The 24,410-nt window shown below is 43.1% G+C and overlaps 11 protein-coding genes across 11 annotated transcripts; 6 read left to right on the forward strand and 5 right to left on the reverse strand.

The window, feature by feature from the left end:
• The first annotated feature begins 152 nt into the window (after positions 1-152).
• On the forward strand, positions 153-2,194 carry SJAG_01874 (heat shock protein). The gene has a single exon (XM_002173075.2). The coding sequence runs from the start codon at positions 206-208 to the stop codon at positions 2,045-2,047; it is 1,842 nt and encodes a 613-aa protein (XP_002173111.1). The 5' UTR covers positions 153-205; the 3' UTR covers positions 2,048-2,194.
• On the forward strand, positions 2,141-5,319 carry SJAG_01876 (beclin family protein). Its single transcript, XM_002173077.2, has 5 exons — positions 2,141-2,565; positions 2,600-3,530; positions 3,586-4,315; positions 4,360-4,710; positions 4,757-5,319. Exons 3-5 carry the CDS (start codon positions 3,746-3,748, stop codon positions 5,213-5,215), a joined length of 1,380 nt encoding a protein of 459 aa, XP_002173113.1. The 5' UTR covers positions 2,141-2,565; positions 2,600-3,530; positions 3,586-3,745; the 3' UTR covers positions 5,216-5,319.
• On the reverse strand, positions 2,165-3,548 carry SJAG_01875 (inorganic diphosphatase). Its single transcript, XM_002173076.2, has 3 exons — positions 3,069-3,548; positions 2,641-3,013; positions 2,165-2,562 (listed from the first exon to the last, which is right to left on the reverse strand). Exons 1-3 carry the CDS (start codon positions 3,222-3,224, stop codon positions 2,252-2,254), a joined length of 840 nt encoding a protein of 279 aa, XP_002173112.1. The 5' UTR covers positions 3,225-3,548; the 3' UTR covers positions 2,165-2,251.
• Positions 5,320-5,469: 150 nt separating the features above from the next.
• SJAG_01877 (N-acetyltransferase Nat10) lies at positions 5,470-8,881 on the forward strand. Its single transcript, XM_002173078.2, has 3 exons — positions 5,470-5,560; positions 5,599-5,744; positions 5,789-8,881. The coding sequence occupies exons 1-3, from the start codon at positions 5,504-5,506 to the stop codon at positions 8,688-8,690; spliced, it is 3,105 nt and encodes a 1,034-aa protein (XP_002173114.1). The 5' UTR covers positions 5,470-5,503; the 3' UTR covers positions 8,691-8,881.
• On the forward strand, positions 8,871-12,535 carry SJAG_01878 (ISWI chromatin-remodeling complex ATPase ISW2). The gene is made up of 6 exons (XM_002173079.2): positions 8,871-10,287; positions 10,328-10,617; positions 10,665-10,799; positions 10,837-11,238; positions 11,298-11,828; positions 11,890-12,535. Exons 1-6 carry the CDS (start codon positions 9,027-9,029, stop codon positions 12,010-12,012), a joined length of 2,742 nt encoding a protein of 913 aa, XP_002173115.1. The 5' UTR covers positions 8,871-9,026; the 3' UTR covers positions 12,013-12,535.
• Positions 12,081-13,466, reverse strand: SJAG_01879 (TIM23 translocase complex subunit Tim17). The gene is made up of 2 exons (XM_002173080.2): positions 13,141-13,466; positions 12,081-12,836 (listed from the first exon to the last, which is right to left on the reverse strand). The coding sequence occupies exons 1-2, from the start codon at positions 13,270-13,272 to the stop codon at positions 12,471-12,473; spliced, it is 498 nt and encodes a 165-aa protein (XP_002173116.1). The 5' UTR covers positions 13,273-13,466; the 3' UTR covers positions 12,081-12,470.
• SJAG_01880 (cysteine synthase Cys12) lies at positions 13,432-15,150 on the reverse strand. The gene has a single exon (XM_002173081.2). The coding sequence runs from the start codon at positions 14,917-14,919 to the stop codon at positions 13,684-13,686; it is 1,236 nt and encodes a 411-aa protein (XP_002173117.1). The 5' UTR covers positions 14,920-15,150; the 3' UTR covers positions 13,432-13,683.
• SJAG_01881 (pyridoxamine 5'-phosphate oxidase) lies at positions 15,084-16,470 on the reverse strand. Its single transcript, XM_002173082.2, has one exon. The coding sequence runs from the start codon at positions 16,314-16,316 to the stop codon at positions 15,630-15,632; it is 687 nt and encodes a 228-aa protein (XP_002173118.1). The 5' UTR covers positions 16,317-16,470; the 3' UTR covers positions 15,084-15,629.
• Positions 16,404-21,375, reverse strand: SJAG_01882 (PPR repeat protein). The gene is made up of 2 exons (XM_002173083.2): positions 21,355-21,375; positions 16,404-21,289 (listed from the first exon to the last, which is right to left on the reverse strand). Exon 2 carries the CDS (start codon positions 20,434-20,436, stop codon positions 16,729-16,731), a length of 3,708 nt encoding a protein of 1,235 aa, XP_002173119.1. The 5' UTR covers positions 20,437-21,289; positions 21,355-21,375; the 3' UTR covers positions 16,404-16,728.
• Positions 21,376-21,817: 442 nt separating this feature from the next.
• On the forward strand, positions 21,818-23,485 carry SJAG_01883 (hypothetical protein; the record flags this gene model as incomplete). Its single annotated transcript, XM_002173084.1, has 3 exons — positions 21,818-21,916; positions 21,988-22,039; positions 22,083-23,485. 3 exons carry the CDS (start codon positions 21,818-21,820, stop codon positions 23,483-23,485), a joined length of 1,554 nt encoding a protein of 517 aa, XP_002173120.1.
• Positions 23,486-23,807: 322 nt separating this feature from the next.
• Positions 23,808-24,329, forward strand: SJAG_01884 (ribonuclease H2 complex subunit; the record flags this gene model as incomplete). Its single annotated transcript, XM_002173085.1, has 2 exons — positions 23,808-24,269; positions 24,318-24,329. 2 exons carry the CDS (start codon positions 23,808-23,810, stop codon positions 24,327-24,329), a joined length of 474 nt encoding a protein of 157 aa, XP_002173121.1.
• Between the last annotated feature and the right edge of the window lie 81 nt (positions 24,330-24,410).

Raw genomic sequence — 24,410 nt, forward strand, 5'->3', positions numbered from 1 at the left:
GGACAGCGTGAGTCTCAAAGATTCCTGCTCAGCAAGGTTCTTTCCTTCTACGGCTCCTACTCGCTTATTACTCTCGCTTAGCCGCCTAAATGTCGCCCCCACATACCCCCAGTATGACTGTTCTTCTGCTGGTGGTATTGTCTTCCTCTTCCGCCCACACCTACTTCTCCTCTACCAACCACTTTTGGCAGGAACACTGGTCAAGATGTCGGAAGTTTACGAAGGAGCTATTGGTATCGACTTGGGTACCACGTACTCTTGTGTGGCCGTCTGGGAGACCGCCAACGTTGAGATTATTCCCAACGACCAAGGTGCTCGTACTACCCCCTCTTTTGTCGCTTTCACCGACTCTGAGCGTCTCGTCGGTGATGCCGCTAAGAACCAAGCCGCTATGAACCCTCGTAACACTGTCTTCGACGCCAAGCGTCTTATCGGTCGCCGTTTCGACGACGCTGAGACCCAAAAGGATATCAAGCACTGGCCCTTCAAGGTCCTCGACAACAACGGTGTTCCCACCATTGAGGTCGAGTACTTGGGTGAGAAGAAGCAATTCACTCCCCAAGAGATCTCCGCTATGGTTTTGACCAAGATGAAGGAAATTGCTGAGGCCAAGTTGAACAAGAAGGTCGAGAAGGCTGTCATTACCGTCCCTGCCTACTTCTCTGACTCTCAACGTGCTGCTACCAAGGATGCTGGTGCCATTTCTGGTCTTAACGTCCTCCGTATCATCAACGAGCCCACTGCTGCCGCCATTGCCTACGGTTTGGACGCCAAGACCGAGGAGGCCAAGAACGTTTTGATTTTCGATCTTGGTGGTGGTACCTTCGATGTCTCCTTGTTGAAGATCCAAGGTGGTGTCTTCGAGGTTTTGGCTACCGCTGGTGACACTCACTTGGGTGGTGAAGATTTCGATGCTGCTCTTGTTGAGCACTTCATCCAAGAGTTCAAGCGCAAGAACAAGCTCGACATCTCTGAGGACCCCCGTGCCCTCCGTCGTCTCCGCTCCGCTTGTGAGCGTGCCAAGCGTGCCTTGTCCTCTGTCACTCAAACCACCATTGAGGTTGACTCTTTGTTCAACGGTGTTGACTTCTCTTCCAGCATCACCCGTGCCCGTTTCGAGGACATCAACGCTGCCACCTTCAAGAAGACCATTGACCCCGTCGCCAAGGTCCTGAAGGATGCTAAGGTCACCAAGGCCAACGTCCACGACATTGTCTTGGTCGGTGGTTCCACTCGTATTCCCAAGGTTCAAAAGCTCGTTTCCGACTTCTTTGACGGCCGTGCTCTTAACAAGTCCATCAACCCTGATGAGGCTGTTGCCTACGGTGCCGCTGTTCAAGCTGCCGTTTTGACCAACAAGGCTGACTCTGACAAGACTGCCGACCTTTTGTTGTTGGATGTCGTTCCCTTGTCTTTGGGTGTCGCCATGGAGGGCAACGTCTTCGGTGTTGTCTGCCCCCGTAACACTCCTATTCCCACCATCAAGAAGCGTACCTTCACCACTGTTGCCGACAACCAAACCACTGTCACCTTCCCCGTCTACCAAGGTGAGCGTGTCAACTGTGCTGAGAACGAGCCTCTTGGTGAGTTCCAACTCACTGGCATTCCCCCCATGCCCCGTGGCCAAGCCGAGCTTGAGGCCACCTTCGAGATCGATGTTAACGGTATCTTGAAGGTTACCGCTATGGAGAAGACCACTGGTCGCTCTGCTCACATTGAGATCACCAACTCTGTCGGTCACTTGTCTTCTACCAAGATCCAAGAGATGATTGAGAACGCTGAGAAGAACAAGCAACAAGACAAGGAGTTCGCCAAGAAGTTGGAGGCCAAGTCCCAATTGGAGGCCTACATCTCCAACATTGAGCAAACCATCTCCGAGCCCAACGTTATGATGAAGCTCAAGCGTGGTGACAAGGCCAAGATTGAGTCTCAACTCGCTGAGTGCATGTCTCAACTTGAGCTTGACGACGCCAACACTGATGCTTTGCGTAAGGCTGAGCTCCGTCTTAAGCGCTCTGTCCAAAAGGCTTTCGCTTCTATGCGTTAAAAGTTTCTTCTTTAATAGAGATATGTGATTCACAGTTTTGCTAGCTCAAATACTTGGAGTTTTGGTATACACATAAATTGTGAGGTTTGTTTAGGATTTAAAATGATTAAAGGTTGTCTTTACGATTGGGAGGGGTTTGAGGGAAGTGTGATGCGCTCTGCGGGCGAAAGCATTTCGTAAGTAGTTTTCATATTAGTAAGTTCGTTAGACATAGCAGTAGGGCTGCGATGGGTAATTGAAGTCTGGCATAAACGTTTCGGGTGCCTTGATAATTGACTGAGCCAGGTCCTTCGTCGCCTGCTCATTCCGCTCAGAAACTCGCTCCTGTCGCAGCTTTGATGTTCTCCATGATTCATGGCATCGTTTTACGAGCTGAAGAGTGTCTGCTTGATTCAAAAACTGGCCGTTTAAAGCGAAATGGTTTTTTGGCTTTCCATCCGGTACTTTGTAAATAGAGAACCATTTTTTAGTACTTTCGAGCAATCCCGGCATGTACCTCTTAGCATCTTGAATATCTAGTATGTTTAGTAATGACATTCATAGTTAACAAAGAACATGAAACCACAGTTGAACGACAACGTTCGTTAGCTTACCATTCATCTTCTCAGCTAGGGGATCTTGGGTATCAATGACAATAATTTTCCAATCGGTTTCTCCTTGATCAATGAGAGCCAATGCACCCAGCAGCTTAACTTGCTTGATTTGACCCGTTTTTCCTTTCGAGCCACCTATGTCGCAGACATCCAGAGGATCACCGTCTCCTACGAGGCCGGTGAATTGATCTCTTTCCTTTTGGTTTTCCCAACTTTGGGGAAAGACGCCATAATTCCATATGTAGCCATGGAATGGGAAACAGTTTGGAACGTATCTAATTTTATCATTCTTCATGTCATAACGTATTGGCTGAAGGGGATCATGGATAGCAATCTCACATTTTGCCTGCGTCCAACGGGGTATCTCAACAATCTGTACAATCATTAGAACATTGAACTATAGAGGGTGTGGAGTCCATTCTTAGTACCATGTTGAAAGTCTTCTCGTCCGAGGCAATAGGAACATCATGTAAATATGAAACAGGTTTCCCTTCCTTCATACAATAAACCCGGAATTCTGGCGTATGTAGCCTACCAATTGCTTTCAATTGGTATTTAAACAATGACCTGGCCAAGTTTGACATCTATGTATTATATTCGATCGTTAATTTACTGTCAGAGTCGTACAAACAAAAAACCGACTCGTAGAGGCAAAATAGTGGCGTCTTCGAAATGAACCTTGCGTTTGCGTAAGATACAGATCCAAGGTCGAAGAAGGCGTAAATGTATAACTAAAATTTGCTAAGTTGACCAAAATCTTTGAATCCGTTTTTATTACTGTTGTACCCCTGCATCCCAGACTTTGTGCAAAACAATATTTCTTCAATTCATCTATAAGAGTTTTTTCGAGCCTTAAATCAGTTTGCTGATGTACATACAACGTTCTTAAGGTATTTAATCGACATTTTATGTTGATTTGTCTGTTAATATTGACACTTGATTCAGTGACCCGTACATCATACATTCAAACCTTCCAAGCTTCTGTACGAAGTCTTAGGATTAATTATTAAACAAGCGTATTCATACCACGATTAACGGTCTTCTGTGTTTCACAATTCTGTCTTTTCTTTTTTATTATCATTTTCCCTTCCCTGACTTATAAAGTATGGCCATTAACGGCTTAGTCTGTCAAAGATGCCACTCATTCTTGAATGTCAAGACAAACGACAGCGAAGATTTATCAAAGTTGAAGTTACTGGCATCTCGGTATATCCAAGACAATGCTTATCCCTCAAGAAGAGACCATGAAGAGTCTGGTGAGACCTCGCCTTCTTCTGAAGCATTAGCTAAAACGGAGAAAGCAATGAAGGAAACCATTCAAGCCCGCATCAAGCAGGACAATTCTACAAATGGTGCCCTTACCCCAATTCTTGAGTCGTTCATTATGTTACCCAATGATGGAGAGGAACCTGAAGAGTTAGATGACACTGTTGCAAACAACCTTCTTAGTCGTAAGATGGAGATCTATAATTACATTTTTGATGTTTTGTCTGAGAAAACAAAAATTGAACACCCACTGTGCTCCGATTGTGCTGAACTTCTCACAGAGGAAATGGACAGACAGTTTGAGACAATGAAAGCTGAACAGGAGGTTTACACAGAATATCATAAGTTACTCTGTTCACGGACGGTGGATGACAATGCGTTGTTAGAGGCGAATGAGAAAATCCAAAAGGTATGTTTGTAACTTTCATTACTTCGTACTAATGTTGGCTCTAGATTCAGATAGAAATCGACGCGAAAGGAGCCGAAGTTGATGCCTTAAAGACAGAGGAGGAGAGCCTGTTACAACAGCTCAAGCAAGCAGAAGAAGAAGAAAGCCAACTCATTGAAGAAAATGCCGGTTTCTGGCAGGATTTCAATAATTCACAGCTCGAGTTAGCCAATCTCCAGCAGTCGAATGACAGTATCCACATGAGATTTGAAATGCTGTCAACCTCCATGGAGAATCTTCAAAAACTCAACATCTATAGTGACATATTCTACATCTCTCACTATGCAGAATCAGAAGATGATGGGTCCATTGCAACTATTAATGGACTGCGTCTCGGGAAGCTTCCTAGTCAGAGAGTACGTCTTAGCTGAAATGTCTGAACAAAGTCTAACAACACTACAGGTTTCATGGTCTGAAATTAATGCTGCCTGGGGAATGACTGTTCTTCTAATGCAGGTCTTAGCGGAAAAGCTACACTTTGTTTCTGAAAAGTTTGAATTAAAACCTTATGGCAGTCATTCCTACATATTAAAAAAGGAAGTAGATGCCTCTGGAAATATTAAGGCTGCTAAGTTGAATCTATTTTCTTCGGGTGAGCTAAAGCTTTTTATGCATCGGCGTTTTGATCAGGGCATGGTGGCATTTCTTGATTATATGAAACACATGGGTGAATTCTGTTCGCGAATTGACCCAGCAATGGAGCTTCCTTATGGAATTGAGCATGACAGGATTGGTGGGAAATGTATCCGTCTTGCTTTCAATCAAGACGAGACTTGGACAAAAGCATTGAAGTTTATGCTGACAAATGTAAAATTTATTGAAGCTTATGTTTCGTCACAAGACAAACAACAGCTTTTTTAAATGAATACGAAGAGGACGCACATCTGTTTATGAATGCCCAACGCAACTATTAACTTATTGTACAGACTATTAATTAACGAATGTAATAATATATATTAAGACAATTCATAGGTACTTGAGCCGTATTGTAATTCAATCGACATATCGAAAAAACGCATTTTGCTCTTATGTATATGTTACATTTGACAAACGTCCGACCCGTGCTATATTTTTTTCTTAACTGTACGCTTATAGGCCACTTGGACTGGACGTCTACCACCGTGAGCGAACTCTCTACCATCCTTCAACATGCCTAAAAAAGCGCTTGATTTGCGTATTCCGGCGCTCATTAAGAATGGTGTGCAAGTAAGTATTGCTTCTTGCAAATCTTTACTAAATTGTAGGTGAAACAACGGAGTTTTTTCGTGGTCGTCGGCGACAAGGCCAGAGATCAGGTTGTAAACTTGCATTGGCTTCTTTCTCAGTCAAAAGTAGCATCTAGACCAAGTGTCCTCTGGATGTACAAGAAGGACTTGTTGGGATTCACCAGGTTCGTTTTTTGATTAGGGGTATTACGGAAGACTAACCGTTCAGTCATCGCAAGAAGCGTGAAAATAAAATTAAAAAGGAAATCAAAAGAGGAATCCGTGATCCCAACACTGAAGACCCATTTGAATTGTTCTGTAGCATTACAAACATTCGTTACTGTTACTACAAAGAATCTGAGAAGATTCTCGGTACTACTTATGGAATGCTTGTTCTTCAGGATTTCGAAGCATTGACTCCCAACTTGCTTGCAAGAACAATTGAAACTGTTGAGGGAGGTGGTATTGTCGTGTTGCTGTTGAACAAAATGAATTCTTTGAAGCAACTGTATACCATGAGCATGGACATTCATTCTCGTTACAGAACAGAAGCACATAATGATGTTACTGCTCGTTTCAATGAGCGCTTCATTCTCTCTCTTGGCAAAAACCCTAATTGTCTTGTCGTAGACGACGAATTGAATGTTTTGCCCATTTCCGGAGGCAAAAATGTAAAAGCTTTACCTCCTGCACTTGAGGAAGAGGATCCGTCGAAGCAAAAAATATTAGAGCTGAAGGAGTCGTTAGAGGGTAACGAGTTGGCCAGCTCATTGGTTGGTATCACTAAGACGGTCGATCAAGCCAGAGCAATTCTCACTTTTATCGAGTCAATTGCTGAAAAGAGCCTGCGTGGTACAGTGTCTCTAACCGCTGGACGTGGTCGTGGTAAATCTGCCGCTTTGGGTTTGGCTATAGCCGCTGCTGTTGGTCATGGTTATTCCAACATCTTCATTACTTCTCCTTCGCCAGAAAACTTGAAGACTCTGTTTGAATTTGTCTTCAAGGGTTTCGATGCTTTAAAGTATGAAGAGCACATTGATTATGACATTATTCAATCCACGAATCCCGCCTTCAACAATGCCATTGTTCGCGTTAATATTTTCCGTGATCACCGCCAAACCATTCAGTACATTCGTCCTGAAGATGCTCATGTGTTAGGTCAGGCTGAACTTGTCATCATTGATGAGGCTGCTGCCATTCCCCTTCCTTTGGTTAAGAAGCTTATCGGTCCTTACCTTGTTTTCATGGCATCTACCATCAATGGTTATGAGGGTACCGGTCGTTCTTTGTCTTTGAAGCTCTTACAACAGCTTCGTGAGCAATCTCGGGCGTTTGTTGAAAAGTCCGGCAGTGAAGGCGCACCAGCTGGACTTGGCGGACGCAAATTGCGTGAAATTACCCTTGAAGAGCCCATTCGTTACGCTACAGGTGATCCAGTCGAGTCATGGCTTAACAAGCTTCTGTGTTTGGATGCCACGAGCGCTCCCAGCCGTTTGGCAAACCAAGGATTCCCTCACCCTTCTGAGTGTTCTCTTTACCGCGTTAGTCGGGACACTCTCTTTTCCTATCACCCTGTTTCGGAAGCATTCCTGCAACGTATGATGGCACTTTACGTCGCTAGTCACTATAAAAATTCGCCCAATGACCTGCAGTTGATGTCTGATGCTCCTGCCCATCAATTATATGTTTTACTCCCTCCTGTCAATCCTAAGAATCCTCAGCTCCCGGATCCTATTTGCGTTATTCAAATTGCGCTCGAAGGTGAGATCTCCCGCGAGTCCGTGTTGAACAGTTTAAGTCGTGGTCAAAGGGCCGGGGGTGATTTGATTCCTTGGCTTATTTCTCAGCAATTTCAAGACGAGAACTTTGCTTCTCTTGCGGGTGCACGAGTTGTCCGCATTGCGGTGGCCCCTGAGTACACTAAAATGGGTTATGGTACGCGAGCAATGGAGCTTCTTCACGACCATTTTGAGGGCAAGTTTATCAGCATGTCTGAAGACAATAAAAGAATTAAACTCCACGCCGACCGCGTGGACGATCACGATTTGGAGAGTAAGATTTTGCAAACAGAGAATCTTCAAGTTCGTGATCATCGCACTATGCCCCCTCTTCTTTTGAAGCTTTCTGAATTGCAGCCCGAGCCTCTCCATTACATGGGTGTTTCTTTCGGTATGACTTCTTCTCTTCTCAAATTCTGGAAGCGCGGCGGTTACTGTCCCCTCTACTTGCGTCAAACTGCCAATGATTTAACGGGAGAACACACTTGTGTTATGATACGTCCTTTGGAGGGACGGGAATCTGAATGGCTTGGCTATTTCTCACGTAACTTCTATCGTCGTTTCCTCAGCTTGTTGAGCTATCAATTCCGCGATTTTACTGCTATTACAGCATTGAGCATCTTGGATGCTTGCAACAACGGCACCAAGTTTGTTAAAAAGGAACCAGCAAAGTTAACTGAGTCTGAAGTTTCCACACTCTTTGAAACGTATGACATGAAGCGTTTGGAGGCCTATGCCAGTAATCTTTTGGATTACCACGTAATTGTTGACTTGTTGCCATGTGTTGCAGAGTTATACTTTAAAGATCGGTTTGCCGATACTGTGAAACTTTCTCCAGTGCAACAGTCTGTCTTGCTTGCTCTTGGTCTGCAGAGGAAGAACGTAGATGATTTGGAGAAGGAATTTAAATTGCCCTCCAATCAAGTTCTTGCTCTTCTCATTAAGTTGTTGCGCAAGGTGGTCAACCATCTTGATTCTGTCGAGGAGCAGGCCATTGAAGCAGAGATGAACGACTCATCTGCTCAACAAAAGCCAGAAAGCAAGGTGCCTGAATTCAAGCCTTTGCAACAAAATCTTGATGAGGAGCTCGAAGAAGGTGCAGATGAAGCTCTTTTGCAGCTTAGAGAAAAGCAGCGTGAACTGATTAATGCTGTCGACCTCGAAAAGTACTCCATTCGTGGAGATGAGAAACAGTGGTCTGCTGCTGAGAAGCAAATCAACAAAACCAGCGGCAAAGGTGCAACTGTCGTGAGCGTAAAGGGAGAAAAGCGCACAAAAGATCGTTCTGAAGGAACTAAGGATCGTGATTCAAAGCGCAGCTCTCATAAAAAGTTAAAGAAGTCTAGAAAGTAGGATGGTAGTTGTGGGTTATTGATTATTGCATTTCGTTTTTTTGGACTTTTGGATAGAAATATTTACAGTATTTCCACTGTGCTAATAGCCATTCCTTTAGTGGTTCTTGTTTTTCTGTAATTGACTTTGTTTAAATTTAAATTGTAATTGTGTCCTATAGAGTTATGGTTCAATGAATATGAAAACACATCTTTTCAAAGTTGCTCTGGGCAATGTTGTGCCTCCTTTGTTGGGATTTTATTACTTGATCTTCTATGTAAGAAATTCTTAGACTTACCAAATGCCAGGTGCATGAAGGACACTTCGCTAACAAATTAAAAATAAAGGCGCGTAATTATGGCAATTGATAGAGGAACAGATTTTGATCCTATTGTAATTCCTAGCTCTTCTCCATTTTACGAAAGGAAAGGCGTCAAAGGCAATTATGAAGTTCCGAATTCACCTGGTCATTCTTCTGTAATTGAAAATTCATCTCCTTTAAATGAAAACTTAGATGTCTTTATACAACGCATACCTAAAAAAGGTCATGTCTTGGCCTCAAAATCATTAAATACTACTGACGTTACTCATAAAAAACGAAATAGTTTTAACTGGGATAATTGCGATAAAGAAGAGAGCTACGAGATTCTCGACTTAACTGACGGTTCAACTAACAATCTTATTCAAGATGCATTAAAGAAGCAGAATGTTGTCTCCAACAGATCGAAGAAACTTGAGGATTTGGAATCTCGTTTCAAACATATCCCAAAAACTATCATCCAAGAAACATTAGAAAGTGTTCAATGGAATTCGAATGTTGCCATTCACAAGCTTACATTCTACAAACCTAAAAAAACAACTCCTTTAAAAACATCTGAAGCAGACATCTCCGTCGAAGACGTTTCAGAAACTCATATCCAAAGACCCAGTCGCCGAAAGCGTAGACGGAGGATTGCAACTTCTGATGATGATGAGGAAGAAGAAGAGGAAGAAGAGAAAAGTTCAATGCCTGCCAAGGTATCTCGTGCTAGTTCAAAACAGAACAATGTCAGTGTTCCTTCATCGAGTGAACAAAGTGAAGCCTCCGGCGTCGATGAAACGGTTGAAGAAGAGTCTGAATTTGATAAAAAGGTGCTCCACTTTCTTAATGCATGTAGTATTCAGGAACTCCTGGATCTGTCTGGTCTTCCACGAGAAGTCATCGAAAGTTTTATTGTGAAGCGACCGTTCAGTACTTTGGAACACGCAAGAAATGCAGAGAAAAAGAAAGCAAGAGGCAGACCATCTAAGCGTTCTGGGCCGAAAATTGGCCGACGCGTCGTGAATCGAACGTTTGAAGTGATGCTTAGCTTTGAGGCCGTTGACTCTTTAATTGCAAAGTGTGATCATTACAGTTCGTTAATTTCAAATACATTAAGAGGATGGCACACGGTCATGGATGAAGAAAAAATTGATTCTTTTCTCGAAAATCAAGAACGTATTGATTACAACTTCCGTGAAGAACAACCAGAACTTTTGGCGCCCAATATAATCCTAAAGCGTTACCAAGTAATCGGCGTGAATTGGTTAAACTTGATGTACCAGGAAAAACTTTCAGGCATTTTAGCGGACGAGATGGGTAAGCTAACTCATTGTAAATGTTTTAACGTATGAAATAGGTTTGGGAAAAACGTGTCAAGTAATTGCTTTTCTTGCACTTCTGAAAGAACAAGGCATCCATGGTCCGCACTTAATTGTGGTTCCTGCTTCCACAGTAGACAATTGGCTTCGAGAATTTCAGAAGTTCAGTCCTTCTCTTCATGTTGAGCAATATGGAGGATCTCAGGCTGAACGTATGGAGAAGCGATATTACCTAGTCGAGACACAGTACGACGTCCTCGTTACAACATATCAGCTTGCATCAAGCAGTAAGCAAGATCGTTCTTTTTTACGGCACCAAAAATTTAATGTATTTCAGTTGAGAGTCGATGATATTTCCTATGCTAACTCTTTTAGGTTTGTGTTTTTGATGAAGGACATTACCTAAAGAATCGTTTATCGGAAAGATACAAGCAGTTAATGAGTATTCCTGCTATCTTTCGACTATTGATCACAGGAACCCCACTGCAAAACAATTTGAATGAATTGATGGTATGTTCAATGTCCGGATCACATGCTTACGCTCCAGTCTTTGCTTGCCTTTATCTTACCAAATGTCTTTGACAATAATATGCAAGGACTCGATCTCATTTACAAAATAAAACCAGCCGCGGACGCATCACTCGAGCGTGCAGTGATGTCTCAAGAAAGAATTTCACGTGCTAAGACTATGATGAATCCATTTGTTCTTCGTAGAAGAAAAGCAGATGTATTCAGTGAACTTCCGGAGAAATCACGTTTTGTTGAAAAGTGTGAAATGGTCTCCACCCAGAAAAAGGTTTACCAAGCGATACTGGATTCACGCAACAATCCAGAGTCAAGTAGAGACAACATACTTATGCAACTTCGAAAAGCTGCTAATCACCATCTACTGTTGCGCTTTCACTATAACGATTCGCTTCTTCGGCGCATGGCGAAACAAATCATGAGGGTATTTTAGACAGCTAACGCGCGATTCAAACACGACACATTACTAAAACTTTACTATAGGAAGACGTGTATGCTGACGCAAACGAGCAATACATATTCGAGGACATGCAGGTCATGTCTGATTTCGAGCTGCACCAGCTTTGTGTTCGTTTCCCTTCAATAAAAAGGTTTGCTTTAGAAGGGACACCTTGGATGCAGACAGCCAAGGTTCTGCGGTTACAAAAGTTGCTAAACGAGTTCAAAAAGGATGATCGTATACTTGTGTTTAGTCAGTTTACACAAGTACTTGATATCCTCGAGTTTGCCTTAAAATCCATGGATGTCAAGTACCTACGCATGGATGGCAGCACACCGGTTGAAACTCGTCAGGGTCTTATTGACATGTTCTCAACAAAACCAAAATACAAGTTGTTTCTTTTGTCCACAAAAGCAGGTGGTTTTGGTATTAATCTTACAGCTGCTAATGTGGTCATTATGTACGATTGTTCCTTCAACCCGTTTGATGATTTACAAGCGGAAGACAGAGCTCATAGAGTTGGGCAAACACGACCAGTATCCATTTACAGACTGGTGACGGAAAATACCATAGACGTATGTGTTGTCTTTTTGAAAGACTGATTAAAAGGAGCATTTACTAACAATCGTTGAACAGGAAAACATACAAAAACTTGCATTCGCTAAACTTGCGTTAGAGTCTAGCATGGTCACCAATACCGAAGAAATCCAAAAAGAGCTCTGCAAAGAAATCTTCGATACCGGTGACAAAAATAAATAGTTTGAGCTAACGAATACACACAACCTATACAATTGCCATTGAGTAATTTTATGCCGACATTGTTAAAACTGTGAGTTTATTAGACACTAAAGAACGGACTCGGTATTTAATGGTGATAAAAACAAAACGACCTGCAGCGTAAACCATTCACTTTCATGGAACACCAGTCAGCAACGCTTGTCGTAGAAATCAAAAGAAAAACAATTATATGAAAATGAGAAAGAACAGTCATGAAACCTGAAGACAGTGCGACGACACAGGACAAAACAATGTAACAGCACAGAACGTCCTTAAACCAGCAACGGGGGAAGTGATTGTCAAGCGCCGCACGCCTTATCTGCTCATTAACTCTATGGACAGGGAAAGAGGATTACACCTTTTTAGCAACAATGTACGGACACCTCCCGAAGCATCCGTGCTTTTTTCATTCCTTCCACTCATCAACTCTGTGTCAAATTTTAGATAGCAGCTGGAGTAACGCTGGTACCGCTGCTGCCACCGGCGGTTTCGGGAAGAGCTGGAGCAATGGGTCTGTTGCTTTCGGCAAAGACACGAGTCAAAGCGATACCGGCACCCTCGATTACGGCCAGAACACAGGCACAGCCAATAGCACCATTTCTCGTGGCTCTCCAACCACCACGAACGGCTAAAGCACCACCGGTAAAGAAACCAGCAATGATGGCATTCCAAGGATCTTCCTTACGGCGAACACCCTTGACAGCACAGTCAAATGTACTGAAGAGACCACCCCAAACACCGAAGTTACCTCCTAAAACAGGAGCACGGGCCTTGGCAGCTGCAATTGCTGAGAATCGTTTTTCACCCTAAGTTCGTTAGTATGATTCGGAAATGAAGAAAGCAGAACGGGAATTGAGTAACGGGGACATGCTCGGAAGGAAGAGGAACACACGTAAAACAGCTCTCTTTAGACTACAGCGTGACCACTAATGCAAGACCATAAGAAAACTTGGAACTTTTTCTCTGGTATCAGAAAAAAGTCCCAAATTCATCTCATGGAACCATTTCAAGCGCCAAAACGTGCTTTTTTATATCCAAACAAACAAGAAACACAATATACACCCAACTTCGGCGAGCTGCCGTTCTCTTTTTTTTTTTTTTTTTGCTTACCGGTGGACTATTTCTCCAACCTTTAATGGAATGCCAGATGGCACCACCGATGGCACCCATGGTGAAAGCACCGCCAAAATCATTCAGAATAACATAAGGACATGGATCCCGCGAGTGATCTGCCTGCGACATGTTGCACTGTCAAATGAAGGAAGTGAGGCCTGCACTGTTCAGAATCTGGTGGTGGTCTTTAGCTGTTGTATCAGTGGGATCAGCTAGGTGGGATGCGTCGACCGAAGTGGGATACTGCCGAAATTGGTGGTGATAACAGGTGGGATGCGATGGGGGTTAGTGGGATATTTGCGGGGGTGTCTTTTACAAAAATGCTATGTTATAGACAGGGAAATGGCAGTAATAACTAGAGTAACAGAATCACAGAAATACAATTGTAGTGTCGAATGTTACACTTGGATCCCTCCCTTGTTCTTGTTCTTGTTCTTTGGTTGATTAGACTGTTTCAGAATTTTATTTACATACTCGATGCTGTTCTGTTTGTGAAGATGGTCGTTACAGGTATTTCGCTTGATAAATAAAACTGATGAATCAACGTTTCACTGGCAAATTAATTTCCTCGGCAGCATCTACAAAACTCAAATCTTCAGGCAGGTTATGAGGCAGACCCTCCTTGTCAAGGAATGCATCATTGTAAAGTTTGGATGAGTGACGATGGCCGGGATCACAGAAAATAGTAACGATTCGGTGACCGGGTCCCAGCTTCTTGGCAATCTTTACTGCGGCAACACAGTTCAAAGCAGAAGAACTGCCAACGAAAAGACCATCGTTGTGCACTAACCAACGGGACATTTGCACGGCCTGTGCATCTGTAATGCGATAAGCCCAATCAATCAATGGTTCAGCGATGGAGAAGTTGCGTGTCATTCTGTTCAATCCAATACCTTCCACAATCGTATCCACTTGTTTACGACGACGTGTACCTTCCTTTTCACGGATATCAAACATAACGCCATTGACAATCTTGTTGTACAGACCACTTCCTGGTGGATCAGACAGGCAGACAAGGATATTACGGTTCTTTTCTTTGAGGAATCGAGACGTTCCAGCAATTGTACCACCCGTGCCAGAACCAGTAACAAAAGCATCGACTCTTCCTGCACACTGGCGCCAGATTTCGGGACCTGTCGTCTCGTAGTGAGCACGCCAGTTGGCAAGGTTTTCGAATTGGTTAGCAAAGTAACCTTTGTTGGGCGTGTTCACATCATCTGTCAACTCCTTTGCCTTGTCACGGGCAATATTGACAAAGTTCTTACGATCCATAATGGGAGCCGGGGGAACACGATGAACATCTGCGCCCAACATGGAGAGCATGTCACTTTTCTCCTGGGCCTGATCGTTTGGCATGTAAATACGTGTTTCATAGCCCAGAGAACGACCGAGCATGGCAAATGAAATGCCTGTTGAACCTGATGTTCCTTCAAAAACCACATCACCCTGTTTCGGCCGTAGCAATCCACGCTCTTCTGCGTCCTTCAGTATAAAAAGAGCAACACGATCCTTAGCAGAGTTCCCCGGGTTCAAGTGTTCTGCCTTGGCAAGAATATCACAGCCTGTGGCCTCTGACAAACTCTTGATTCGTACTAATTTGGTATTGCCAATCAAACCCTCGACACCGTTTACGATGTCTTCTTCGTCCACATCATCCTTCTTGTGTGTGCTTATGTGTTTCTTTGGACGGATTCGAGATACAATTGCCCAAACGCAGCAACCCGTAAGTGCACCGTAAACAAATCCTTGTACGAAGTGTTTCGCTTGCAACGGCATGCTGACAATATGAAGGACGTTTTATCGGTCCCAAAAAGACGTTATAAACGTGTTAGTGTACCCAAAAACGAGAATTTCACTGACAGTTTCTAAACTGTCTTTCTGTAAGTATAAACAAGCGAGGGCGAAAATTTAAGAAGCAAATTGAGGAAGTCAAACGCTTCATTTGAATGGTCAATCTTTAGTAAGAGGGAGAGAGGACAACGGTAATTCTAGACAGGTAGTCAAAATAAAGCATTTATTTGTATCACAATGGTTTGAAAGTTGTGAGAATGAGCCGAGTAGAGCGGGAAAGGATTCATACAGGCGAAACGAAAACGAATCAAAGCACCACCTGATGCATAGATCACCCTACACATTGAATCGTTTATATGTGTTGTCGAGATTTTAAAGAAAACACTGTTTAAAAGTCAAAATGCTAGACCAAAACAGTACATTGCACTTAACCGTACATTCTGAATTCATCCCATAGTTGTTCATATAATTAATTTTAATAAAGGCATTGCTTGTTTCATATATGGTTTTTTTTTTTTATAAGATTGTAGGAAACCTCCATTTTTAAACCAGTGTTTAGTCATTAGGCATCATTTAAAACAAAAAAGTCAAGACCCATACATTGTGATTAGCCTGAAATTCATCTGCAACTCCTTTAGTAAACCAAAGTAGTACTATAATATTGATTTGGATATGCAGTTTAAAGCGGTGTTCATTTAAGGAGCCAAACGAACGAGCTCATACTCCTTGTCGATACTTTCACGACGGAAGGAGAAGCGGTCATGAAGACGGAACTTTCCACCTTGCCAGAATTCAATTTCCAAGGGCACAATACGGATGCCACCCCAAAACTCGGGCACAGGAACAGGCTTTACCTCGTCCTCACCAAACTTTTTCGTATACTCGGCAACTCTATCCTCAAGCTCCTTTCTGTCCTTAATTACGTCTGACTGAGGAGAAGCCCAGGCACCGATTCTTGAACCACGAGGACGAGTCTGGAAATACTCATTTGACTCTTCACGAGTCAGGTACTCAATTGCACCTTCCACACGCACTTGACGCTGCAGAGGCTCCCACCAGAACGACAATGAAGCATGGGGGTTTGTCTTTAAGTCCTTGGCTTTCTTAGATGTGCCCAAATTGGTGAACACGACAAATCCACGATGATCCAGTTCCTTCAGCAGAACGAGTCGAGAAGAGACTCTGCCAGATGGTAAACGAGCTGTAGACAAGGTTGTTGATTCTGGAGCCTTAATATCCTGGTTCTGAACCGCATCACGGAACCATTCGTTAAACAGCAGCAAAGGGTCCTTGTTAACCAGGTCTTCTCTATGAAGACTTCCTCTAGTGTATTGATATCTCTCCGGTGCAAAAATCAGTTTTTCCTTAGTATCCTTTGACATTTCGTAAATTGGGTTTTTGAAAGGTAAGATGTGATGGAAACGGGTCTTATAAGCAAAGATACTAATCAACAAAATCAGAAGCTTCTAGCAGATAAAGATTATAAATATGGAAACTCCACATTATTCGAGATGTTTGTTATTTATAGAGTATCTTTTCAATGTTTTACAAAAGGAAAAGGCTCGGAGCCGCAATTGAATAAAATCACATTTCGAGTTTCTTTTAACATTCTTACTGCAGAAACTCGGCACGCCATGCTTATTCATTTGCAGAAAAAAGGACACCTATTGAGGTTAAAGGGAAGAATATGATTGAATGCATTCAAAACTAAAAACAGAATGGACCAGGTAAAAAAAGAGCGACCCTTCATTACAAAGATAGATAATAATAATGAGATATAAATAAGGTTTTATATTATTCCCTAATTCGATTGTACTGCTGCCTTGGTGTATTAGGCTTTCTTTCCTTGCCATGGAATACTCCAGCGGCAGCAGAGTTCGGGGAACCTTGCTTTTTATGAGAGGGGGAATGTTTGGTAAAAAGAGGATTGTTGTGTTGAAGATATGTATCAACTAGAGACGAAATCTTGTTAACAACAGGTCCCGGGTAACGTTTCCGTTTGAGTTGAGAGACAACTTCAAGCGCTTCCATCGCCTTGTCAAAGTATAAATATGCACGCACCATGTTTTCATACGTGCTTGGTTCTTTGCGCGTCGTTCCACGTGTTTCTAAAAGATCAAAGTAAAACCTAGCCCTTTCCAAATTGCCGACTTTGGAAAACCCCTTAATAAGAGCATTCACAATGTATGCATTCAGTTTGACACCAAATTTCTCCATGTCCTTGACAACGCTAATCGCGTTGTCTAGTTGCTCGTTTTCAACCAATGACTCGATTTGTGATTGGAAAAAATTGGCATCCAACACGAGTTCCTTCGCACGAGCCTTCTCAAGCGCTTCGTTATAGCACTCCGTAGCTGCCTTGATATCAGAAAGTACAATACCCTGGATGTGAATGCAGGCAGAGTAATGCATAGCAAGTACGGGGGTATTCAAACGACGCATCAGTTCAAAAATAGTCCCAACAGATGCGATGTCAATCGGCTTCAAAGTGCCATAGGCGTCCATGAGCAACTTGAACGTATGAGAAGAAGGTTTAATCCCAGCAATACAAAGTCTGTTATGGTATTGCAAAGCCTTGGCTCTGCTAAACATTGTTTGTACCTCGAACTGAATCATTGTGTTGTAAGGAGCAACACGAGGTTGATAGTTGGGCTGCTTCTCCATCTCTATGAACATGTTTTCAGCAAGTCGCTCATCGCCAACACGACAAGCAGCATTGATAACTGTTCCATAGGTGACGCTCGTTGGAACCAAACCACGGTCCTTCATTTCGTGAAAAAGTTTCATGCACTCTACCGTTCGCCTAGCCCGACCCAGCTTAGACAGAACAGCATTGTAAAGAAAGACAGAGGGCCGAACGTTGGAAACTTTTGTTTCCTCAAAAATTGCCAATGCCGTCGAGGCATCATCAGTATCACCTTTCCGGGATGAGTTGTTAATGAGATGGGCAAAAGTCGATGCACGCGGTACGTAACCAAGTTCACGCATCTCTTGACGATAAGTGTTACTCATATGGAAATCACGAGCAATTGAAGAAGCGAGGACCATGCTATCCAGCACAAGAGCCAAGAACCAATTCGCTTTCTCAAGGCTACTCGATTTCATAAGCCGAAACAAGGCCTTTGTGTGTTGGAACACTTTCTGAACTGCATCAAACCGTTTGTTTTTACTCAAAACAGAAATCAACAATGGATACACCTCAGGATGCAGATACGTGCCGGTTTCCATTAGCTTTCCGAAATTGAACAGCAACATATTAATGTCCACCTGTTGAAAAGGAGAGTTGGTTAACATTTTCAGAATGGCCGAGTTTGCTTCTTGATTAACAACATCCAAACCATCAACATCATGGCACACCTGCGAGATATCTGCAAGAATTCTACCACCGCCCGAGTCCGTTGAGAAGCCTGTTGAAACTTCAGTAAATACAGCAGCCCTAACTTTCCTCACAAAGTCGTCATCTTTTTCAAGATAGCTAAGTGAACGAAAAACGATATAAACGTTGGTAAATGGCAAGGGGCGACCATGCTTCATGAAACACTCTAGTAACAAAAGCAAATCATTAACCAATCCATCCGAACCTTCTGTCTGAACCACAATGAATGCAGTGTATTCTAAACAAAATGCAAACATCCTTGGTGACAAAAAGCTAGAATAATCGGATTGTTTAGCAAGGTGGTATATTACTGTACGCAACAAGTGGACATTAAAGCTTAGTAATAAAAACCCTCGTTGTGTCTGTAGGATAGATAACAAATGAAGGCAAACATTAGGATCTTTACGTAGATTCGAGTCCAAGGCCTCCCAAAAATCGTTGAAGACACAAGGAATGAGCATAAACAAGTAAGCCGGAAATTGATTCGTATCAAAACGGTCACGCGGATCCACATGCTTCCGCAACAAGCGAAGGGCGACAGCCAAATGTCCAGACGATATTAAGGCCTTGTACACATTGGCAAATGTGTGATTTGTCCATGAAGACACTGAGCGGATTAGTGGAGGAGCATGCAAACGCAAAACATCAACTCGTTGTTCCACAGCTAACAATTCCAAGTATCGCAAGAGCGCAACATATTGGCCCGAAAATTTGGCCAATGAGTAAGTTCGCACAAACACTATAGCAAAATCAACATCCCCATTCGAACAAGCGGAGGAGAGAATATCGTCCAAAACATTCGCAGTGACGACGAACTTTGGCGACCGCTCTAAGGCCTTAAGCCATGAGAAGGCTTCCTTATAGCAGCCTTTCTTTGCTAAATGTGACAAGAACAACATAGACAATTCCACGGGAATTAAACCAACACCATGGCCGGTAAGAATCGTTTCCATAACAGACACGGCATCACTAATGCAATCATTGTAAAAGTAAGCTTCTAACAAAGCTTTTAGAACACCGACGCTAGCATTGGGATGTGTAAACATTCGGTTAGCGAGATTAAACCGATGCATCAGCTGAATACACTTTTCGAGCTTTCCCAATTTTCCAAAACACTGGATTAAAACAGGGACAAGAGTTGACGAAGATTCCGAGCTGAAAACATTTGGTTTAAGATTTTCCATGAGGAAAGTGAGTTGAACATCGGCACCATAAGTGCAAACAGTGCTCAACATTTGGTTGTAAAATGACGAGCTGTACGAAATGTTCTCAGCACTCATGATGCTTGAGGTATAAATAAATACTGCTGTTTCCAAAGGGATTTCAGAGCGCAAGCTAGTGATCTTCGACTGAAGATCTTGGGTAACACATTTTGCGCTGTACTTGACTCTGCTCTCTAAGGATTCAATCTCCTTAGTGACATAATCCGCACGACGACAAAGAGCTAGAATAATACTTTCGTAGGAAAGTACGTCTGGCTCCAATCCAACCTTCAGCATGTCCATATACACTCCCAACAAATTTTGAATGGCAGACGAGGAGGCATGTGCGTTTTCATCATTTGCCATAATGCTAAGCACAGTGTTATAAACATTAAGATCAAATGTTAAACCATCTTCCACAGCTTTGCTGTAAAGATCGAATACGTGAATCGTGAGACGACCTTTTACAAGTCTATGCAAGAGAGAAAGAAATTCGTTGTTGTTAGAAAACGCATAATTCATCTTCGAAAATTCGCCGGTTTCGACAAGTTTTTGAATCGGACTGCCAGAACTCGAACCATGGTAGAAAGAACCCAAATTTGAGCTTTCTTCCTGATCCTGCAAAACAGAAAGTGCAGACATGGGTCCAGCATTGAACTGCAAATTATCATAACTATGCTTTAAAGAAGCTAGTTGAGAACCTCCATAACCCAGCGAAGGAGCTCGAGGAAGATCCTCGTATGTCGAAAAGACTGGCGTTAAGGGAGTGCTGCTTTGACCGTAAAGCATTTGATTGAACCCAGAACCCAGAGCTGGGATTGGTGACGGAGCTTCGTCACTTTTCAACGAAGGTCTAGAATAGCCTCCTCCATTGAGAAATGGCGAGTTCACGTATTCAAGTAAAGAGTTTTTTTTGGAAGCCATTGTTGATATAGCCGGACAGGAAGTATTAAGATGGGTGATTGTGAAAAGAAAACGTAAGGGAAATAATAAAGGGAAAAGAAAATAGATAAACCAGAATCCAAAGACGACACACCAAGTTCCAAAACCGAAGTACCCGTGTAGAGAGAGAGAGAGAGAGTGAGTGAGTGAGTGAGCGAAAGAAAGGGAGAAAAAAGAGAGTCTACTGATATAGTAAACTCATGAGCTGAGTGTTACAGAGCTTTCCTAACGAATTAGCAAACCAAAATGCAAATTGTATCCAAGGAAAAGCCTTATGCCGTGAAATTAAGAAGTCGAAACCCACTGACCACAGTCTAATTCGAGTGGTAATGTTGCAATTTCCACCTCACTCTATTTACAGCCTTATTGAGAAACAGTCCCCCGTTATGGAACGTTTCTTGCTTTTTTTTGTTTTTTTTTGTCTTCTTTATTCGCTTCTTTGCCTTTCACTTTGCGGCAAAAAAACAGACCTTCCCGACACTGAAATGACACGTTACCGAGTAAAAGTACGAAGTTATAACTATCTCCAGCAGCTTATCTCGGCCTTCAAAACTTCAGTGGTTAATTTAAAGGGATAATATTCCTACCCTTTACGAAGAAAGACAACTCCTTATCGCAAACTTGGTCCAAACTACTTAACCTGAAACCAAGAGCGGAACCAACAGATCAAGCTGAAAACTAATCAAATAATGATCTAACAGCTGTTTAAGTAACAGAATTCGCACAAAATCGAGAGGAATTCGATCTTGTATGTTACTCGAAGCCGCTTGTTGTTGGTTGGTAAAAGCTGGGACACCACGCACCCTCCGAAGCTTATTATACTCTGAGATCCTTACTAATACACGTCACGTGTCGGTTAAAAAATAAGCTTACTTAGGAATACCGGTTAGAACGACGTACGGGAAATGGAGAAGATGGAACAGAAAACAAGAACAGAGTACAAAGCACAAAACGAATTGATCTGTTAGCCTAAATTTCAAGAAATCTTTGGGAAAAGAATGGTACAGCTGAGAGGTGGGAGTGGAAAATGAAAAGTACCATGAAAGATTCCCTCACAAGCGTCTCGGATTGTTCGTTTTTTCATTAATTCTTCTTAATGCAAACAATTTCTCTTTTTACTATCTTTTTTTTCGATTAATTCATAACGTCCAACCGTGCATTTCTCTGCCGCTATTTGTTTCGACGCGTCGCGTGTTACGCGACATCATTTAACCTTAATACATCAAGAGCCGACAGGAACAAGACTTACCTTCTCCGATCCTGACCGTTCGTCCTAACCGTTCTCACTCTTTTTCAAATTCACTGAACGACCCTTACTTGTCTTAGTTATATGTCGATTTGTTAAGAAGACAACTTGGTTGCAATGGTTCATGTTCAATTAGGTTTATTTTCGCAATTGCTAGCATACGCAGCTTTCGGTCTTTTTTTCCAAGGAACATATGCTTTGGAGAAGCCTTGGAAGGTTTGTCCACTTTTTGTTGATTTTTCCGGTCAATTGCAGCATGCTTTAGAACATTAAGACTAACTATTCAGGCATGCCCAAACTACAAGGTATTTTCGGAAAAAAGACACTTTCCAGCTGAAGGTAGGGTTGACTTCTTTTAAATCTTAGCTGACACTTCGTCCAGGTTCTTTAAAGTTGCCGTTGCAAAGACCTGTTCACGCTTGTAGAACATTCCACTCAGATGTTGTGGAAAACAAAATCCTTGAAGTGAAAGACGCACTTGGTGATACTGATTTGGCTCGTTTGTTCGAGAACTGTTTCCCCAACACCCTTGATACGACGATTCGTTGGCACTCGCCCGAGAAAGATGATCCGCAGACGCTGGTTATTACGGGCGACATTCCTGCAGAATGGTTGCGTGACTCTGCTCATCAGCTTGCACCTTACCATGCTTTGGCACCGAAGGACAAGCAACTGGCGATGCTGCTTCTAGGTGCCATCCAAACACAGTCTGAAATGATTATCCAATTTCCTTACTGCAATGCCTTCCAACCCCCCAAGAAAAGTTATATTCATGGCGAAGACAATGGCCAAAGCGACGTTGTTACCCCTTCGTACGATCCGCTGGTCGTCTTCGAATGTAAATACGAGCTCGATTCACTCGCTTCCTTCTTACGACTTTCCTACAAGTACTGGAAGGCTACTTCAGATAACCGTATATTTACCACAAAATGGCTTGCAGCCGTAGAAGTCATATATACGGTACTCGAACAGCAGTCCATTTCGACGTTCAATGAAGAAACCGGCCTGCCCAGAAACCCTGTCTACTCCTTCCGCAGAAGAACTGACGCGGGAACGGAAACCCTTGCACTGTCTGGACGAGGATTCCCTGTCCAAGGAAATGGCACACTTATCCGCAGTGCTTTTCGACCCTCAGATGACGCCTGCACGCTTCAATATCTCATTCCTTCAAACGCAATGATGGCCGTGGAACTGGGACATCTTCAGGAGATGCTCTCGGCTAATGGCAAGCATTCTCTTGCTCAAGCTGCACAGTCTTGGACGAAGAAAATCCGCGAAGGCATTGAGAAGTATGGCATCGTCGAACATCCAGTGTTCGGACGTGTGTATGCCTACGAGGTAGATGCGTACGGAAGCGCAATCTTTATGGACGATGCTAATATCCCTTCGCTTTTGTCGCTCCCCTACTTGGGGTTCGTAGAGCGCGACGATTCTGTTTACCTCAACACACGCAAAATGGTTCTCTCCCCACAAGGAAACCCTTTCTTCCTGAAGGGCCGCCTGATTCAGGGCATCGGCGGTCCGCATGTGGGTCTGCGCAATGTATGGCCAATGAGTCTTATGATTCAAGCCATTACATCTGACAACGACACTGAAATTTCAGAACTGCTGAACATTATCAAGCGCTCTACCAATGGTCTTGGCCTTATGCACGAGACCGTCGACGTAAGCAACTTTTCTCTCTACACCCGGCCATGGTTCTCTTGGGCGAACTCTTTGTTTTCAGAGCTCATCATGGACCTGCTTGAGCGAAAGCCTCATCTTGTCAAGAAGAAGTCTGCCTAAGAACACTGAATGAAAGCTGCCGTAAGGAAACAGCGACCTGTTTTCCATTTCGTTGGTGCTACAGATGCTATTTCTAATGTGCTGACCCACAGTACTTTACAATATCGACAGATTGCCCTTGTAATTACTCACCAACGACAGTAAATAACCTCCTTAAGTCATCGTTTGACATCACTTTCGCTCAAAGTTCCGACTCCTTCTTTTTCACAATTGGCTACCCCTTGGCAAGAATTTTCCCCATTGACATCCAAGCGTTGGAGAGAATTACAATAAGGGCTATTTTTCCGTAAGAGCACTACTACAGACGCCCTGTAAGTTTGTCATGACTGTAGTAACGGACAAGGCATCCCGTTTGCTGCTCAAAGTCGAGGCCAAACAGCAATCCGCTGTGCACGAAAATGTTGCACACCTTCTTCCATGCCACATTGATTTCGACGGACAAGCGCCCGTAAATGAGTACTTTACGGTTGAACAAGATGAGGCTTGCAAAGAAAACGCTGTGGCCTATCTTCGCGGACGCGAGTTATGTGGAACAGAACTTGCATTGCCTCAAGGTTACCAAGGCTACCTGGTGCAGTCATCCTCAACGAAGCCGGAACCGGATGCTATGTCGACGAAGCGAGAACAGGGCTCGGATGACGAAGAAGAGGAGCTTGTTCCTACATCACTTGCAGCCTCTCACATTTTCGATAAAGTCTTCTACTGGGAGCAAGACCTTCAACCGCAACTGAGCAAAGACAAATGGTATCGCGGAATTCAGGAATGGACCGTATTTGCCGAAAAGGTTTGTGAGCTTTCGTATCCCTGTGAATGTGAACTAACTAATTTTTAGCTTGCTGACTAAAGAACTGCACAAAGGGGTGATTTACATGTTCCGCCGTGAAATCCGTCTACTATATTAACAGCGGCTACCGCATTGTGTCTT

The sequence above is a fragment of the Schizosaccharomyces japonicus genome, assembly GCF_000149845.2.
Source record: "Schizosaccharomyces japonicus yFS275 unplaced genomic scaffold supercont5.3, whole genome shotgun sequence".
Taxonomy (NCBI): Eukaryota; Fungi; Ascomycota; class Schizosaccharomycetes; order Schizosaccharomycetales; family Schizosaccharomycetaceae; genus Schizosaccharomyces; species Schizosaccharomyces japonicus.

Excerpts from the sequence above, each read along its gene's own strand:
- SJAG_01874 (XM_002173075.2), top strand. The coding sequence starts at position 206 with ATGTCGGAAGTTTACGAAGGAGCTATTGGTATCGACTTGGGTACCACG.
- SJAG_01875 (XM_002173076.2), bottom strand. The coding sequence starts at position 3,224 with ATGTCAAACTTGGCCAGGTCATTGTTTAAATACCAATTGAAAGCAATT. Across the intron at positions 3,014-3,068 it reads ACGAGAAGACTTTCAACATG|ATTGTTGAGATACCCCGTTG; the intron begins GTACTAAGAATG and ends ATGATTGTACAG. Across the intron at positions 2,563-2,640 it reads CCTAGCTGAGAAGATGAATG|ATATTCAAGATGCTAAGAGG; the intron begins GTAAGCTAACGA and ends TAAACATACTAG.
- SJAG_01876 (XM_002173077.2), top strand. The coding sequence starts at position 3,746 with ATGGCCATTAACGGCTTAGTCTGTCAAAGATGCCACTCATTCTTGAAT. Across the intron at positions 4,316-4,359 it reads CGAATGAGAAAATCCAAAAG|ATTCAGATAGAAATCGACGC; the intron begins GTATGTTTGTAA and ends TGTTGGCTCTAG. Across the intron at positions 4,711-4,756 it reads GGAAGCTTCCTAGTCAGAGA|GTTTCATGGTCTGAAATTAA; the intron begins GTACGTCTTAGC and ends ACAACACTACAG.
- SJAG_01877 (XM_002173078.2), top strand. The coding sequence starts at position 5,504 with ATGCCTAAAAAAGCGCTTGATTTGCGTATTCCGGCGCTCATTAAGAAT. Across the intron at positions 5,561-5,598 it reads TCATTAAGAATGGTGTGCAA|GTGAAACAACGGAGTTTTTT; the intron begins GTAAGTATTGCT and ends ACTAAATTGTAG. Across the intron at positions 5,745-5,788 it reads GACTTGTTGGGATTCACCAG|TCATCGCAAGAAGCGTGAAA; the intron begins GTTCGTTTTTTG and ends CTAACCGTTCAG.
- SJAG_01878 (XM_002173079.2), top strand. The coding sequence starts at position 9,027 with ATGGCAATTGATAGAGGAACAGATTTTGATCCTATTGTAATTCCTAGC. Across the intron at positions 10,288-10,327 it reads CATTTTAGCGGACGAGATGG|GTTTGGGAAAAACGTGTCAA; the intron begins GTAAGCTAACTC and ends CGTATGAAATAG. Across the intron at positions 10,800-10,836 it reads ACAATTTGAATGAATTGATG|TCTTTGCTTGCCTTTATCTT; the intron begins GTATGTTCAATG and ends CTTACGCTCCAG.
- SJAG_01879 (XM_002173080.2), bottom strand. The coding sequence starts at position 13,272 with ATGTCGCAGGCAGATCACTCGCGGGATCCATGTCCTTATGTTATTCTG. Across the intron at positions 12,837-13,140 it reads GTTGGAGAAATAGTCCACCG|GGTGAAAAACGATTCTCAGC; the intron begins GTAAGCAAAAAA and ends TAACGAACTTAG.
- SJAG_01880 (XM_002173081.2), bottom strand. The coding sequence starts at position 14,919 with ATGCCGTTGCAAGCGAAACACTTCGTACAAGGATTTGTTTACGGTGCA.
- SJAG_01881 (XM_002173082.2), bottom strand. The coding sequence starts at position 16,316 with ATGTCAAAGGATACTAAGGAAAAACTGATTTTTGCACCGGAGAGATAT.
- SJAG_01882 (XM_002173083.2), bottom strand. The coding sequence starts at position 20,436 with ATGGCTTCCAAAAAAAACTCTTTACTTGAATACGTGAACTCGCCATTT.